Genomic DNA, 13191 nt, shown 5'->3' on the forward strand with positions numbered 1-13191 from the left:
AGATATCAGGACTTCTCCGTCTGTCGCAAGAATGAATTCTCGCGAACCATCTAGTTAATTGTGACATTCTTGCACCCCTCACTCACTTGTGCACAAAATGCGTCCATCCGTTACGATCATCGCTCTGCTTCTTGCAGGAGCTGATACTGCTCTTGGTAGTCTCACCTGTGGGATTAAGGCGACTTCGTGCTCCAACTTGCCGACTGCGTCCAGCAAAGCCTGTTCTTCACTCATTTGTAGGTTTTTGATTTGCGATAACGATGTCTATGGTAACTAACGTTGTGTTAGCGAAAAGCCGACTCCAGATTGCAACTTGTTCTCTACCTTCCCAGACTGTCACCAAGGTGACTACGGTGACCGCACCAGTAGTGAAGAAGACTGTCACTGTGACTTCTACACTCACCAACTCCTTGTACGTGCGGCTCTCCGAATTGCGAATTGCACAAGTTTATGTGATTTAGGATTCGCACGACCACATCTACAACTATCAAAGTCGACGCGTCCACTTCGACTGAACGGGCTACCACAACCACAACGGTACGTAACGTTGAGATATTGGGATCGCAAATGTGAACTGACTCGACTGTGAACACATAGGCAACCCTTCTCAATACTGTGAGTAACAATCATATTTCCGCCAATAGGTGCACCCGCTGATCTCAATATCTGTCTAGGTGACTACGACTACGTCCGGCGTCACAACTGTGACATCACCTTATCAAGAGCAAGCATCTATTTGCACAACGGCTGCAATCATCCCCCGGGATTACGGCTACGGCTCAAACAATCAGAGTCCTCTTCCGAAGGATTGTTCGTGCTACTTGACATCAATAACGACGTGCGGCACGACAACAGTCTACAGTACTACGAGCAAGGCTGCAGCCACTGCCACTGCCACTGTCACAACCTTTGTGACTGTCACAAAAGTCTCTACTCTACAGACCGTTCGAGTTGTACGTAGGATCAGATCGATTGTGGTTCTCAAGACATGCGCTTACCAGTGATATCTGCTTACAGGCAACTACTTCGATCACGACTACGGCGCACGTGACCAACACCGTAACTACTACCACCAAAATGGGATCGACAACTGTCACCGAAAGCATCATAGCCACCGAGACTGCTATCGCAGGCTTTTGTGACAATATAAACAGACTTGCTCTCACGGGCAGGCCCAGCTTCGGTGGCGTAGAAGTATTCCTTGCCGGTTCAGGCGATGCTAACGGGGACCCATTGAATTGTTGCAACAGATGCCGAAACACCTGCGTTTACTTCGTTTATATCCCACATCTGGACAGATGCGACACGTATATCAGCGAAATCCCTACTAGTTGCACTACTCCGCAATGTAGGTTTGGTGTGAAGAGCTGGTCCGCAACTACGGAAAAAGATGGTGACCAGCAGTACTTCCGGGGCCGTTGTATAAACCCATTGCCTAGTTCCTAGTTAAAACGCCGAAGTCATTGGATTGCAGCGCTGAATCTGGTTGGGAAGATGCAATTCATATATGGAAATAGCCACCTCTGGACTCACGTCATCTTCCAGAGGAATTTTAGATCAATGCGTGCTTTTTAATCTACTCCTATCTCCGACCATAGTAGCATAGTCAAGAGGGTCAAACCAGATAACTATCTTGAAACGTCGTTGGGCCATCAGGATATAGTTGTCTGGATCCCTCCTCTAGCAGTCGGTCATTTCTGTTGTCTAGTTCCATCATGTTCATAATCTGGCAATCATCTGGAAGGACCATTAACACATTTTCGTTACCATATGGCCAACAGTAGTTTTCCGAAGATTCATGCCGGTCCCTCAATCCATCAACCTTACAGGGACTACATGCATCTCCGTTAAATTGATGAGGCTCAAAAGTTGTCCAGCTTCTCCGCGCAACTGAAACTCGTCGTAGTTGTCATACTCAAACTCAAGCCACTCTATCATGCGCACAATTGGCTTGACGCAAGCAAATGGGGTTCTTCCGTTAGGAATTATGCGTAACTGAGCGCCACCACCTTATCGGAGGGTCAGGTGGAATGTCTTCGCCAATGATGCGGAGCTCGATGACATGCGGCTCGACAGTCATTACCTATATTTGAGCACGGAGCTCCGCTGGGAGTCAGGGAAATGGGTGGAACATGGTTATGTTACTATTGTTAAAAAGATAATTCTTTATTAACTAACTACCTAGGATAGCAGTAGAATATCTTATATACTTTATCTACTGCTTACTTAGCTATCTACGCTAACCTTATATTTAATACTTCCCTATAAGGTAAACGTAGTACTAAGTTAAAATAAAGTAATAGGGGGTTTAAAAGTAAGAAATCTAAAGTTTAAATGCTAATATAAGTAATAGAGGGTTTATAGTAAGTAAAAATAGTAAGTATAAACACTAGGCCTATATACTATTATACTAGTAGCTTTCCCTTAATCTTTACTTATTTAAGGCTTATTTTAGAGAGCCTATATACTATATTACTAGGCTATCCTTCTTTAAATACCTTCTTTATCTTTAGTTATTACTAAAAGTCTATAAAGGTAGGTCCCTAAAGCAGCTTTATTATATTATTAGCTGTATTTTATTTAGTAGGTATATACTATAGGTTTATTAGCCCTTACTTTACTATCTCTTAAATAAAGTAGTAGTAAATATCTATATACTTTATTTTTAAATAAAATATAAGGTTCTTTATAAGGGTAAGTACCTCTTTATTATTACTATATACTATTATAGTAGCTAGGCCTAGGTACTTACCTGCTATTATACTACTAAGTAACTTAAGTAAGTGCCCTAGCTAAATAGCCTCTTTTATAGCCTCTAATTTAGTAATATACTTAGCCTTATAGCTAGAAAGAGTAATAGTAGTTTACTACTTTAAGCTTTAGCTTACTATAGTACTATTAAGTATAAATATATAGCTACTAGTTAACTAGTAGCCTTTTTCTTAACCCTAGTTAGAATTAGTAAACCTAATTAAGTTACCTTTCTAGTTAGAGTTAATTATAAGTTTTTATATAATAGTTTACTATAGGTATTAAACTACCTAGAGGCTAGTGTCTAAATACTACTTTAAGAGGTTAGATATAAACTAGCTAAGCTATAAGACTATATAAGTAATATTAAGGTAAGTGTAAAGTATAAGGTATATTAGTAACTCTATAAAAGATTAATAGAAGTACTAATTATCTTTAGTAGCCTTTTTATTATTTACTATAAGTACTAAGTTAGTATTTATAGGAATAGGCATATTCTTTAGCTTCTTAGAGAGGTACTTCTTAGCTAACTTAACTATTTAGTAGGTATATACTACCTAGGTAAGAAATAGTTTTAAGTATTTACTAAAGAAGAACTATTTATACTAGATCTTAATCCCTAAATAGTAAGAGACTAGACTAAGATTAGTTATATTAAAGTAGAAGCTAAGTTTAGTTTTAATTTTATTAATAGTAGTTTAATTCCTACTAAAGAAAAGAAGGTTATTAATATAAATAGTAATTAGAACTTTAAGGTCTTTATTTAAAAATACGCTGTAATCCTTTATAATTAGTTTAAAGCCTAGGTCTAAAAGAGCTACCTTTAAAGTTTAATACTAGATTTATAGTACCTATTTTAGCCTATACAGCGCCTTTTAGAGCTAATAGGCTAAACTAGGTAGGTAGTTCTCCTTAAGGTTAGAGGGTAGCTTAATATAGACTTTAGTATTAATATTACTATATAGGAAAGTAGTTTTAATATCTATTTATTTAATATACTACCTAAGTATATAAGCTAGGATAAAAAGTGCCTTATAGCTTATAGGCTTTATAATTAAAGTAAATATTTTATTAAAGTATAAGGGCACTATAAACAGGTAATTAAGATATAGGATAAATAGGTATTTATTAAGAGATTAGATAAATCCTTAGGGTATAAGCCTTAGGGATTTATAAGTGCTATATACTAGAGCTCTAAGAGCCTTACGCCCTTAGCCTAAAGGTCTACTAAAGGTAGGCTAACAGGAGCTTAGATAGAAATACCTATAACAGAGCTCCTTTTCTTTTTATAGTTTATCCTAAACTACTAGAATTTTTAAAGTAAATAAATAGGTATTTAATTTATATAGTTACCTTAATTAAACTCTGTAAAAACCTTCTATAAAGGAAAAATAGTTTAAAAGAAATTTAGTACTAAATTATTTAAGTTTTCTCTAAGCTAGTCCTTAGATCTAGCCTAAAGGCCTACTATACTAGGCTTATATCCTTATTACTAAGTTTTTATAACTTTAGTAAGTATAGCCTAGTTTATTATAGGTAACTACTAGGCCTCTATAGAGAGTCCTATTTACTATTATCTCTAGATTATAATCCTTAGGGGTATAGTTATACTTACTATACGTTATTATTAGTAACTTTATATTTATAAGTTTTACCTTATTAAGTACCTATTAACTATATAGATAGTTTATTAGGCTTTATTACTTCTTTAGCCCTATTCTAGGGGCTTTATAATATATAATTATATAAAGTAAGGGCTTAATATAGAGTTTACTTATAATAATTTATTATTTACTTACTTTATTACTATAGTTAGCGTTTATACTAGCTTACGTAATTATTTATAGACTAGTATTATTTTTATAAGGTATATTACTAGTAGCCTCCTTAGAGGTTTATCTTATATAGGTAGTACTTACTTTAGTATTAGTACCTATTATACTCTTTATAGAGTTTATAACTATAGTTCCTCTATAGGAGTCTATTAGCTCTTTATAAGTAGTTCACTAAGTATAATCCTAGTATCTTAAGCAGCATTTATTATTTATTTATATTATAATAACTTTTTATAGTTATTAGTATATATAAAGTAAGGTAAAGTAGTATAGTATTATAGTAGTCCTAAAGGGCCTACGTACGTATACTAGATAGGTATAAAATACCTATATATTACCTTATAACTTTAATATTACTATAATAACCTTCTTCTTATTAATTTACTATACTTCTGCCTTTCTATATTAGTAATATGCCTCTACCTAAGCAGATCTACTAGCTCTCTACTAGTATAGCCTCTTAGCCTACTTTTACTTACTTTTAGTATATAAGCTATATTAACTTCCTTACTACTACCTCCTAAAAGCGCCTTTCTAATAGTACTATTATATTATTTTTTAAGTTATAGTAGAGTAATAAGCTATACTATAAATATAAGGCTAGTTAGAGTATTTATAGTAGTTATTCTAATACTAAGACTAGAGGTTATACTAAAGTAAGTTTCCTATTCTATTCTATTTATACCTTATCTATTACTAACCCTAATAGATTCTGCCTAAGTTCTATTATACTATTAATATCCTTAACTATTACCTTAAGTACGCCTTATATAAGACTTAGAAGTTTACTAGCTTTATATCTACTACTAACTCTAATATACTCTTTATAAATAACTAGGTATAGGCTAACTAAGTAAATACTTATACCTATACTAAGGCTTATTATAAGAGTTTCCTTAAGTATAATTATACTAAGTACTATATTATTACTAATAGTAGTCTCTTTACTATAGCTTTTAGTTAGGCTTATTAAGTTTCTACTTAGTATAACTTAAAGTAATATAAGGTTAGTTTACTATTATTCTAGTATCTTCTTATTACTAATCTATCTTAGTTAGGTCTTAGTACTACTAGCCTATATTATTCTAATAATATTATTATTTATACTTCTATAGAGGCTTACTTTCTATATAATAGTACTTTTAAGAATATTAACTAGCGCTTCTACTACTACAGTACTAATATTCCTAATACTAAGAAAAAGAAAATTCTATTTTTATTATTACTCTAAAAGTGTCTTTATTTAGTAGCTCTTTATACTCCTAGTTAGAAGGTAGCTAGTAGTACTTCTAAAAAGGCTTCTACTACTAGTTCTTTTAGTTCTTTAATAGCTAAGTATAACCTTAGTAGTATTAGTTCTAACTTTATAGTATTTTAATAGGTAACTATAAAGGTTTCTTTAGTAGATATATATTTTACTTTCTTTAAATAGTATAAGGAATAATAATTCTAATTTTCTATTTTTACTAAGGCCTATATTATCTTATACTAGTTTATAATTTTAGTTTTAGAGGTAATTACTATACTATAGCTCTAGCTTTCTTTCTTTTCTTTCTTTTAGATATTCTTTCTAGGATATTCTTATTTCTACTTTAGTAGATTATTAACTTCTAGATCTAGTAGAACCTTTACCTTCTACCTACGTCCCTTAGGTAGCTTATAGGTACCTTAAGATATATCTTATAGGTTTACTAGATAGTCTTAGAGAATCTTATTATAGTAATTAAGATTCTTAAGTAGTTCTTAGGTAGTATTCTTATTAGACTAACCTAGCTACTTTACCCTATACTTCTACCCTTAAGTAGCAGTATTATAGTATTTTATAATTCTTTTAACTTTATACCTATTTCTAGGTAGAGTATTCTTTAAAAGTTATATAGGCCCTAGCTAGAAGCCCTTCTTAGTAAGGAGTTTTTACTATAGTTTAAGTAATAATATATTAAATACTAGATATATACGCTCTATAGAGGGTAGTAGTGCTAGTTTATAGACTAATTTCCTAATACACTTTATAATTATAAAGGGCCTAAGGTACCTAGCGTTAAATTTCTTTAAAGGCTACCTAGTAGTAATATTTTTTACTTAGAAAAGTACCTACTTACCTTTAGTATAGTATTTCTTAGAGTACTTAGTATTATACTATTTTATTATACTCTTTTAGGTATACTTAAGGCTTTACTTTACTCTTTTCTATATTTCTTACTATTAAGTAAGTTTTCTAGTAACTTACTAATAGAGTTCTAGCGCCTTTACATTCTTATTTTAGACTTTAGAAGGTTACCTTAACTAGTACTTATTTAGAATTCTATTAAAGCCTTTTAGGTTTAACCTAAATACTACCTTAATAGGGTATTCTCTATATATAGAGTATACTTTAAAGTTATATATATATTTAGTATATAGTAATAATAGGACCTAGTTATCCTGCTTATAGTTTATATAGATATATAGGTATATTTTAAGCTTTTAGTTTAGCCTTTTAGTCTAACTATTAGTTTAAGGGTAGAATACTATACTTAGGTAATAGTTAATTTTAAGGTAGTAGTATATATCTAACTAGAATTAACTAGTAAATACTAAGCTATAATCTAATAGTAGCGTATCTAGAAGTCCTTATTTTAAGAATACTTATTTAAAGAGTAGTTTAGCTACTCTCTAGAATAAGATTATTTTAGTTATAAAGAGGTAGTAAATAAACTTACTAAACCTATCTACTAATACTAGAATTAAATTATATATATTCCCTAGGTTATCTTTTAACTTAGGTAAGTTAGTAATAAAGTCTAAAAAGTAATATTACTACACTATATTAGGTATAAAAAGAGGTACTAGTATCCCCTATAGCTTATACTATTAAATCTTATTTAACTAGTAAGTAGTATACCTTTTAATATATTTATAGATATCTAGTTTAAGGTATAGCTAGTAATACTTCTTTATAAGGAGATCTCTAGTCTTTTTAACTTTATAGTAACCCTTTATAGAATTATTATAGTTCCTTATAAGTATATTTTAGTATAGGGTAATATTATTAGGAATTTATACTTTCCTACTTTTATATAGGATACTACTAGGGTTAACTTTCTATAAGGTAGTACTCTTAATTACTCTACTATCTCTCTATATTACTAGTACTTTATTTATAGAATAGGCCTTATTCTATTCTTAAACCTATCTAATAAAATTAAAGAGCTATTCTAGAATTTCTAGTATATAAGCGTTTTCTCCTTATACAGCTTTATTTATAAGGTATATAGGAGCTAGGACCTAATTATTAAGCTTATAGTTTAGTACTATAGCTATATTAAAGTTCTAGCCCTAAGCTTTAAATAATTTAAATTAACTCTAACTATTATAGCCTATAGAAGAGCTGTTAAGAGCTAAGAGCAGTATACTACTAGTAGCTAAACTACTATTAAAGAATTCCTATTTAAAGACTATTTTAGAGGGTTAATAAAGCTATACTAGCCTACTTCTAGGGTAGTCTTTTACTAAAATTACCTAATTAATTAGTTAAGCCTTAGACTTTTAAAGGGTCTATATTTAAAGCTTCTGTTAAAGTATAAGCAGTATTATATTATAAAGTGCTTATTATTCTCTAACTATAAGGCCCTATATATAGTTAAGGTATCTTAAGAAACTATTAGCTAGGTTTTTTAGTCCTAGCTTATATTTAACTTTAAAGTTAAATTAAGCTAGCTTTTCTACCTAATATACTTATTTAGAGGAGAGTTTCTTTATAGTTATAAAATACTAAAGGTTATTATAATTAGAGAGAACTTAGATTATTAATAGAGTATATTTAAGGTAGTATTTCTACTGCCTAAATAATTCTATAATTATAGAAAGCTTCTTATTATATATATACTATTAAATTAATAGGCTAGTAAACTTATAGCTCTAGAATACTACTAGTTTCTAATAAAGGTTAGTTACTAGCTTAGATATTTAGGGCTAAAGTAAGATTACTACTATAGTAAAGTCTAATATATTAGTTAAGACTATTACTAGCTTTACTAGATTAAAGTACTAAAGTATAAGAGCTTCTATAAACTTTAATTAGATAGAGAGAAAGGCCTTATAAACCTTATTAGGCTAACTTTATAGTTAATACTATTTTATTAGACCCTTTTAAGTCTTCTTTAGGTTTTTCTTCCTTTTTCTATCTGTACTAGCTTCTGTAGGGGCTAGTACTAGAAACTAGGTAGCTGTTATATAGTCTACTAGTAGGCGTATAATACTAGAGTAGTTATAAATAAATCTTTTATAGAAGTTTATAAAACCTAAGAATACTTAGATGTCTTTATATTTCTTAGGCTCTAGCTACTCTCTAATAGTTTATACTCTTACTAGGTCTATAACTATACTACTAGAGGTAATAATAAAGCCTAGAAACTCTATAGATTTTATTAAAAAGATATATTTACTTACCTTATAGTATAAGCTCTACTTAATAAGCCTATTAAGGATCTTCTTAATGTAGGTATTATAGTCTTTCTTATTCTTAGAGTAGATTAAGATATTATTTAGATATACTATATAGGTGTAATCTACTAGGCTACCTAAGGCTCTATAAATATAGGATTAGAATATTACTAGCGCGTTTACTAATCTAAAGAGTATAACTAGATACTTAAAATAGCTATACCTTATTTTAAAGGCTATCTTTTACTTATTACCTTTTCTAATCTATAGCCTATAATAGGCTTTGTAAAGGTTAAGCTTAGAAAAGATAACTACCTTTAATAATTAATCTAATATCTTACCTATAAGTAGAATAAAGTATTAATTCTTAATTATAACTTTATTTAGTCTATAATAGTTTATATAAAGTCTTATTATCTTATTAGCTTTTAGTATAAAGAGGATTAGAGTACCTATAGGTAATTTACTAAAATAGATTTATCCCTTCTTCTAGGCTATATTAAGGTAGTTCTATAGGATTTCTAGCTTATAGCTAAAGAAGTTATAGATAAAGAGATTTAGGACCTTAGTCCTTAGCTCTAAGTTAATAGGGTAATTATACTCTTTATTAGGTTAAAGTATACCTACTTAATACTTACTAAACGTAAGCTACTTATAGTATAGCTTTTTTAGTATAAATTTTAATTTATTTAGATTAGGCGTATTATCTTTAACTACTAGATATAGAGTATCTATTTTAATATTATTAGTTAGAATATAGGCTATACCTAGAGGTAGTCTAGCCTAATTAGGGTTTTTATTATATATATTAGTAACTATTTAATAGGCTACTATTTCTAGTAGCTAGGCTAAGTCTAGATAGTTCTATATATAGTAGTAAAAATAATTAATAATCTCTAAGAATTTATTCTTTAACTAGAGGATCTCCTTTTAGTAATAGTACTTTATATCTTAAACTATATCTCCTCCTAGTTATACCTTACTTATAGGCGTAGGTATTTTAGAGTTTTTTTATAGAAGTTTCTTATATAAAGCTTTCTAGCTACTAGGTAAGAGCTTATACGCTAGATTACTAGGGTAGAGAATATATACTCTTTCCTCTAGACTTATATTATCTAGCAGTTATTCTATAGAGAGTAACTAAATTCTATTAGTATTATCTACCTACTATTTAAACTTACCTATTAAGAAGTAGATCTTTAGATCTACCTTTTATAGCTAAGAGTACCCTAGTATAAAGTTATAACTTATAAAGTTTACTACCTAGAATATCTAAGAGCTTACTTCTTTAGTAGTTCTCCTTATATTACTATATAAGAGTATAAGTTTATATAGTTTAAGAATATTTAAATAGTTACTATTAATAAAGCTTACTACTAGCTTTTAATAAAATAGACTATAGAGGAGATTCCTCTTCTTAACTATATATTAGTTAATAATATTAATCTCTACACCTAAGTTATATAGCGTATAGAGGAGTATTATAGACCTATTAGACTCTTATAGAATTATAGTAACTTTAATATAGGTTTATTTTCCTTTTAACTCTAGCCCTAGCTGTAATTAAGAAAGATTTATAATTAGAGCTTTTCTTTTCTTAGGCCTTAGCTCTTTAAGTCTTAGGGTTAGTTAATATTAGTTTTTTAATTTAGTTTCTACTAACTCTTTCTTTTATTATTTTAATTATTACTAGTATTTACTACTTACTTACCCTTTTAGTTCTAGGCCTAGAGTAGAGTACTAGTAGATTAGTTCTAGTACTATTTTAAAAGTTTAGAGTTATATCTTTTCTTATAGCTACCTTAAGTTAGAGAGGTAGCTATTTATTTAGGCTTTATAAAGTCTAATAGTTTTAACTCTGTTTTTATACCTATAGTAGTCTCTATATTATAGAGAGCCTGCTTAAACTTTAACTATTTAGTAATAGTCTCTAATACTTTATTATACTAAATCTCTTATTAGTAAGCCTTAAAAGCCTTTACCTATACTAAGAAGATCTTTAACTTATTATCTATACTACTATCTATAAGCTTAAAGAAGCTTTAATAAAGTAGAGATTCTCTATAGTTTAGGTATAGTAAGAATATATTAACTAAGTTATTAGTATACTACTTAAAGTTCTAAAACTTTAAGTAGTTTTTATACTATATAAGGACTAGGTCTTATACTAGCTTCTACTCCTTTACGTAGATATTAGCTTAGGTATAGATTACCTTTTTATTAATCTTTTATTAGATTAATTCTTAGTATACTTTGTATTAAATAGTACCTATTACTTAGTAAGTTCTAGTTATAGAGTCCTCTAGTACCTAGGTATACTTAAATACTATATCTATATTCTTAACCTACTAATCTACTTATTAGGGAGTAGAGATGCAGAATTCTATACCTAATTTAGGCTTAGAGTTTACTATATTAAGTACCCTAATTAGCTTTTCTACTATGTTAGATATTAACTAGAAAGGCTCTACTAAGGTAGTAAAGTATCCTAGGCCTAAGTACTATAAGGTAACTTAGAAGTATCTTTTTAGAATTATAATATATTTTAAGCTAGCGCTTTAAAGTTATTTTTCTAAGAGCCTATCTAAGATTAATTAAATATACTACTTACTACTTAGCAGGGCTACTTATATATAGACTCTTAAGAGTAATTTTTAAGAAAGTTATAAAATACTAAACTAGTAGATTACCTTTAAAACTTTATTAATACTACTTTCTAGCTATATTTTAGAAGAAAGTGCGTAGCTTATTTCCTTAATTAAGGGTTATTTTAAGGGGCTCTTATATATTTCCTTAAGTAGCTAGTTCTTTATTAGAAAGTAAGTTACTTCTTACTTAAAGGTTTCTTCTTCTTTATCTAAGCTCTCTATATCTTTAACGTAGGTAGCTAGGCCTTACTTTAAGGCTAGGTTACTTTTAGTCCTAAATAAGGATACTATTAGGCCTTTCTTAAGTATAATATTTTATTCTTTTTAAGGAGGTATTATTTTTCTATTAAAGAAAATAGCTTTTATTTATCTTAAATTAACTACTCTTTCTAAGGAGGAGTATAAAAGATTTAAATTATAAGAGTACTATAAATAGGTAATTAAGATATAGGATAAATAGGTATTTATTAAGAAATTAGATAAATCCTTAGGGTGTAAGCCTTAGGGATTTATAAGTGCTATATACTAGAGCTCTAAGGGCCTTATACTCTTAGCCTAGAGGTCTACTAAAGGTAGGCTGATAGGAGCTTAGATAGAAATACCTATAATATATTAAAGTTAATACCTTTCTTCTACTTAAAGCTATAAATAACCTAGTAAAATTTATACTAAATTAGCTTTCTATTAGTATTAACTTTAATTTTATAGATATACTTACTAGTAAGTACTACGCTGTTAATTTAGGCTTTACTTACTATATCCTAGGTATTATTATTAATTAGGAATTATATCTCTTTACCTATAAATAAGATCTATTATTAAGCTTTAAGGCTTAAAATAGTAGCTTTATATATCTTTAGTTTATTATTACTAGTTAGTATTAATAATTTAAGAAGAGTAAGCTAGTTTATAGATTACTAGTATTCTAAGAATTCTAAAGTAGTAATCTAGGTAATAATTATATTAAAGTTAGTACTATTAATTAGTTTAGTAAAGTCTTTATCTAGGAGAAGATCTACCCTAGATAGTATCCTAAATATAGGATCTATATTACTAGAGGCTATTATAAGAAATAGATAGGTAACTAGTACTAGTATAGTTATAAGTATACTAGTTATCTCTCCTTTAAGCGTAGTAGTAGCTTTATTATTTACTATTTAAAATATAGATTTAGGTACCCTAGCTATAAAGGAGAGGTTAAGAGCTTATTTAAAAAAGATCTCTTTATAGAAGCGTATATCCTAGGCTTTATAAACTAGGTTTTAGTCTATATTCTATATATAGTAGTAGTTTTTAGTTTTATATATAGTATAGCCTAAGAGATAGTATTTCTTACTATAATTATCTAGTTTTAGTAGCCTAATAGCTAGCTAAGGAACTAGTATCTAGTACTTATAGCTAATTATATATAAGTATACTATAGAAGGTAGCTCTTACTAGAGCTATTTATATAGCATTATAGACCCTAGGTTAGCTAATATTAGTATAAGGTTAAGAAGTAGTACTATTAATTTAAGAAGTTTACTATAGTA

The 13191-nt window shown here is 29.3% G+C and overlaps 1 protein-coding gene across 1 annotated transcript; it reads left to right on the forward strand.

Moving 5' to 3' along the window:
* Positions 1-260: 260 nt before the first annotated feature.
* On the forward strand, positions 261-1397 carry P153DRAFT_357692 (uncharacterized protein; the record flags this gene model as incomplete). The annotated part of the gene is made up of 5 exons (XM_033666750.1): positions 261-412; positions 462-537; positions 598-615; positions 675-953; positions 1353-1397. 5 exons carry the CDS (start codon positions 261-263, stop codon positions 1395-1397), a joined length of 570 nt encoding a protein of 189 aa, XP_033522710.1.
* Positions 1398-13191: the final 11794 nt, after the last annotated feature.

This window comes from Dothidotthia symphoricarpi (assembly GCF_010015815.1).
Source record: "Dothidotthia symphoricarpi CBS 119687 unplaced genomic scaffold P153scaffold_12, whole genome shotgun sequence".
Classification (NCBI taxonomy): Eukaryota; Fungi; Ascomycota; class Dothideomycetes; order Pleosporales; family Dothidotthiaceae; genus Dothidotthia; species Dothidotthia symphoricarpi.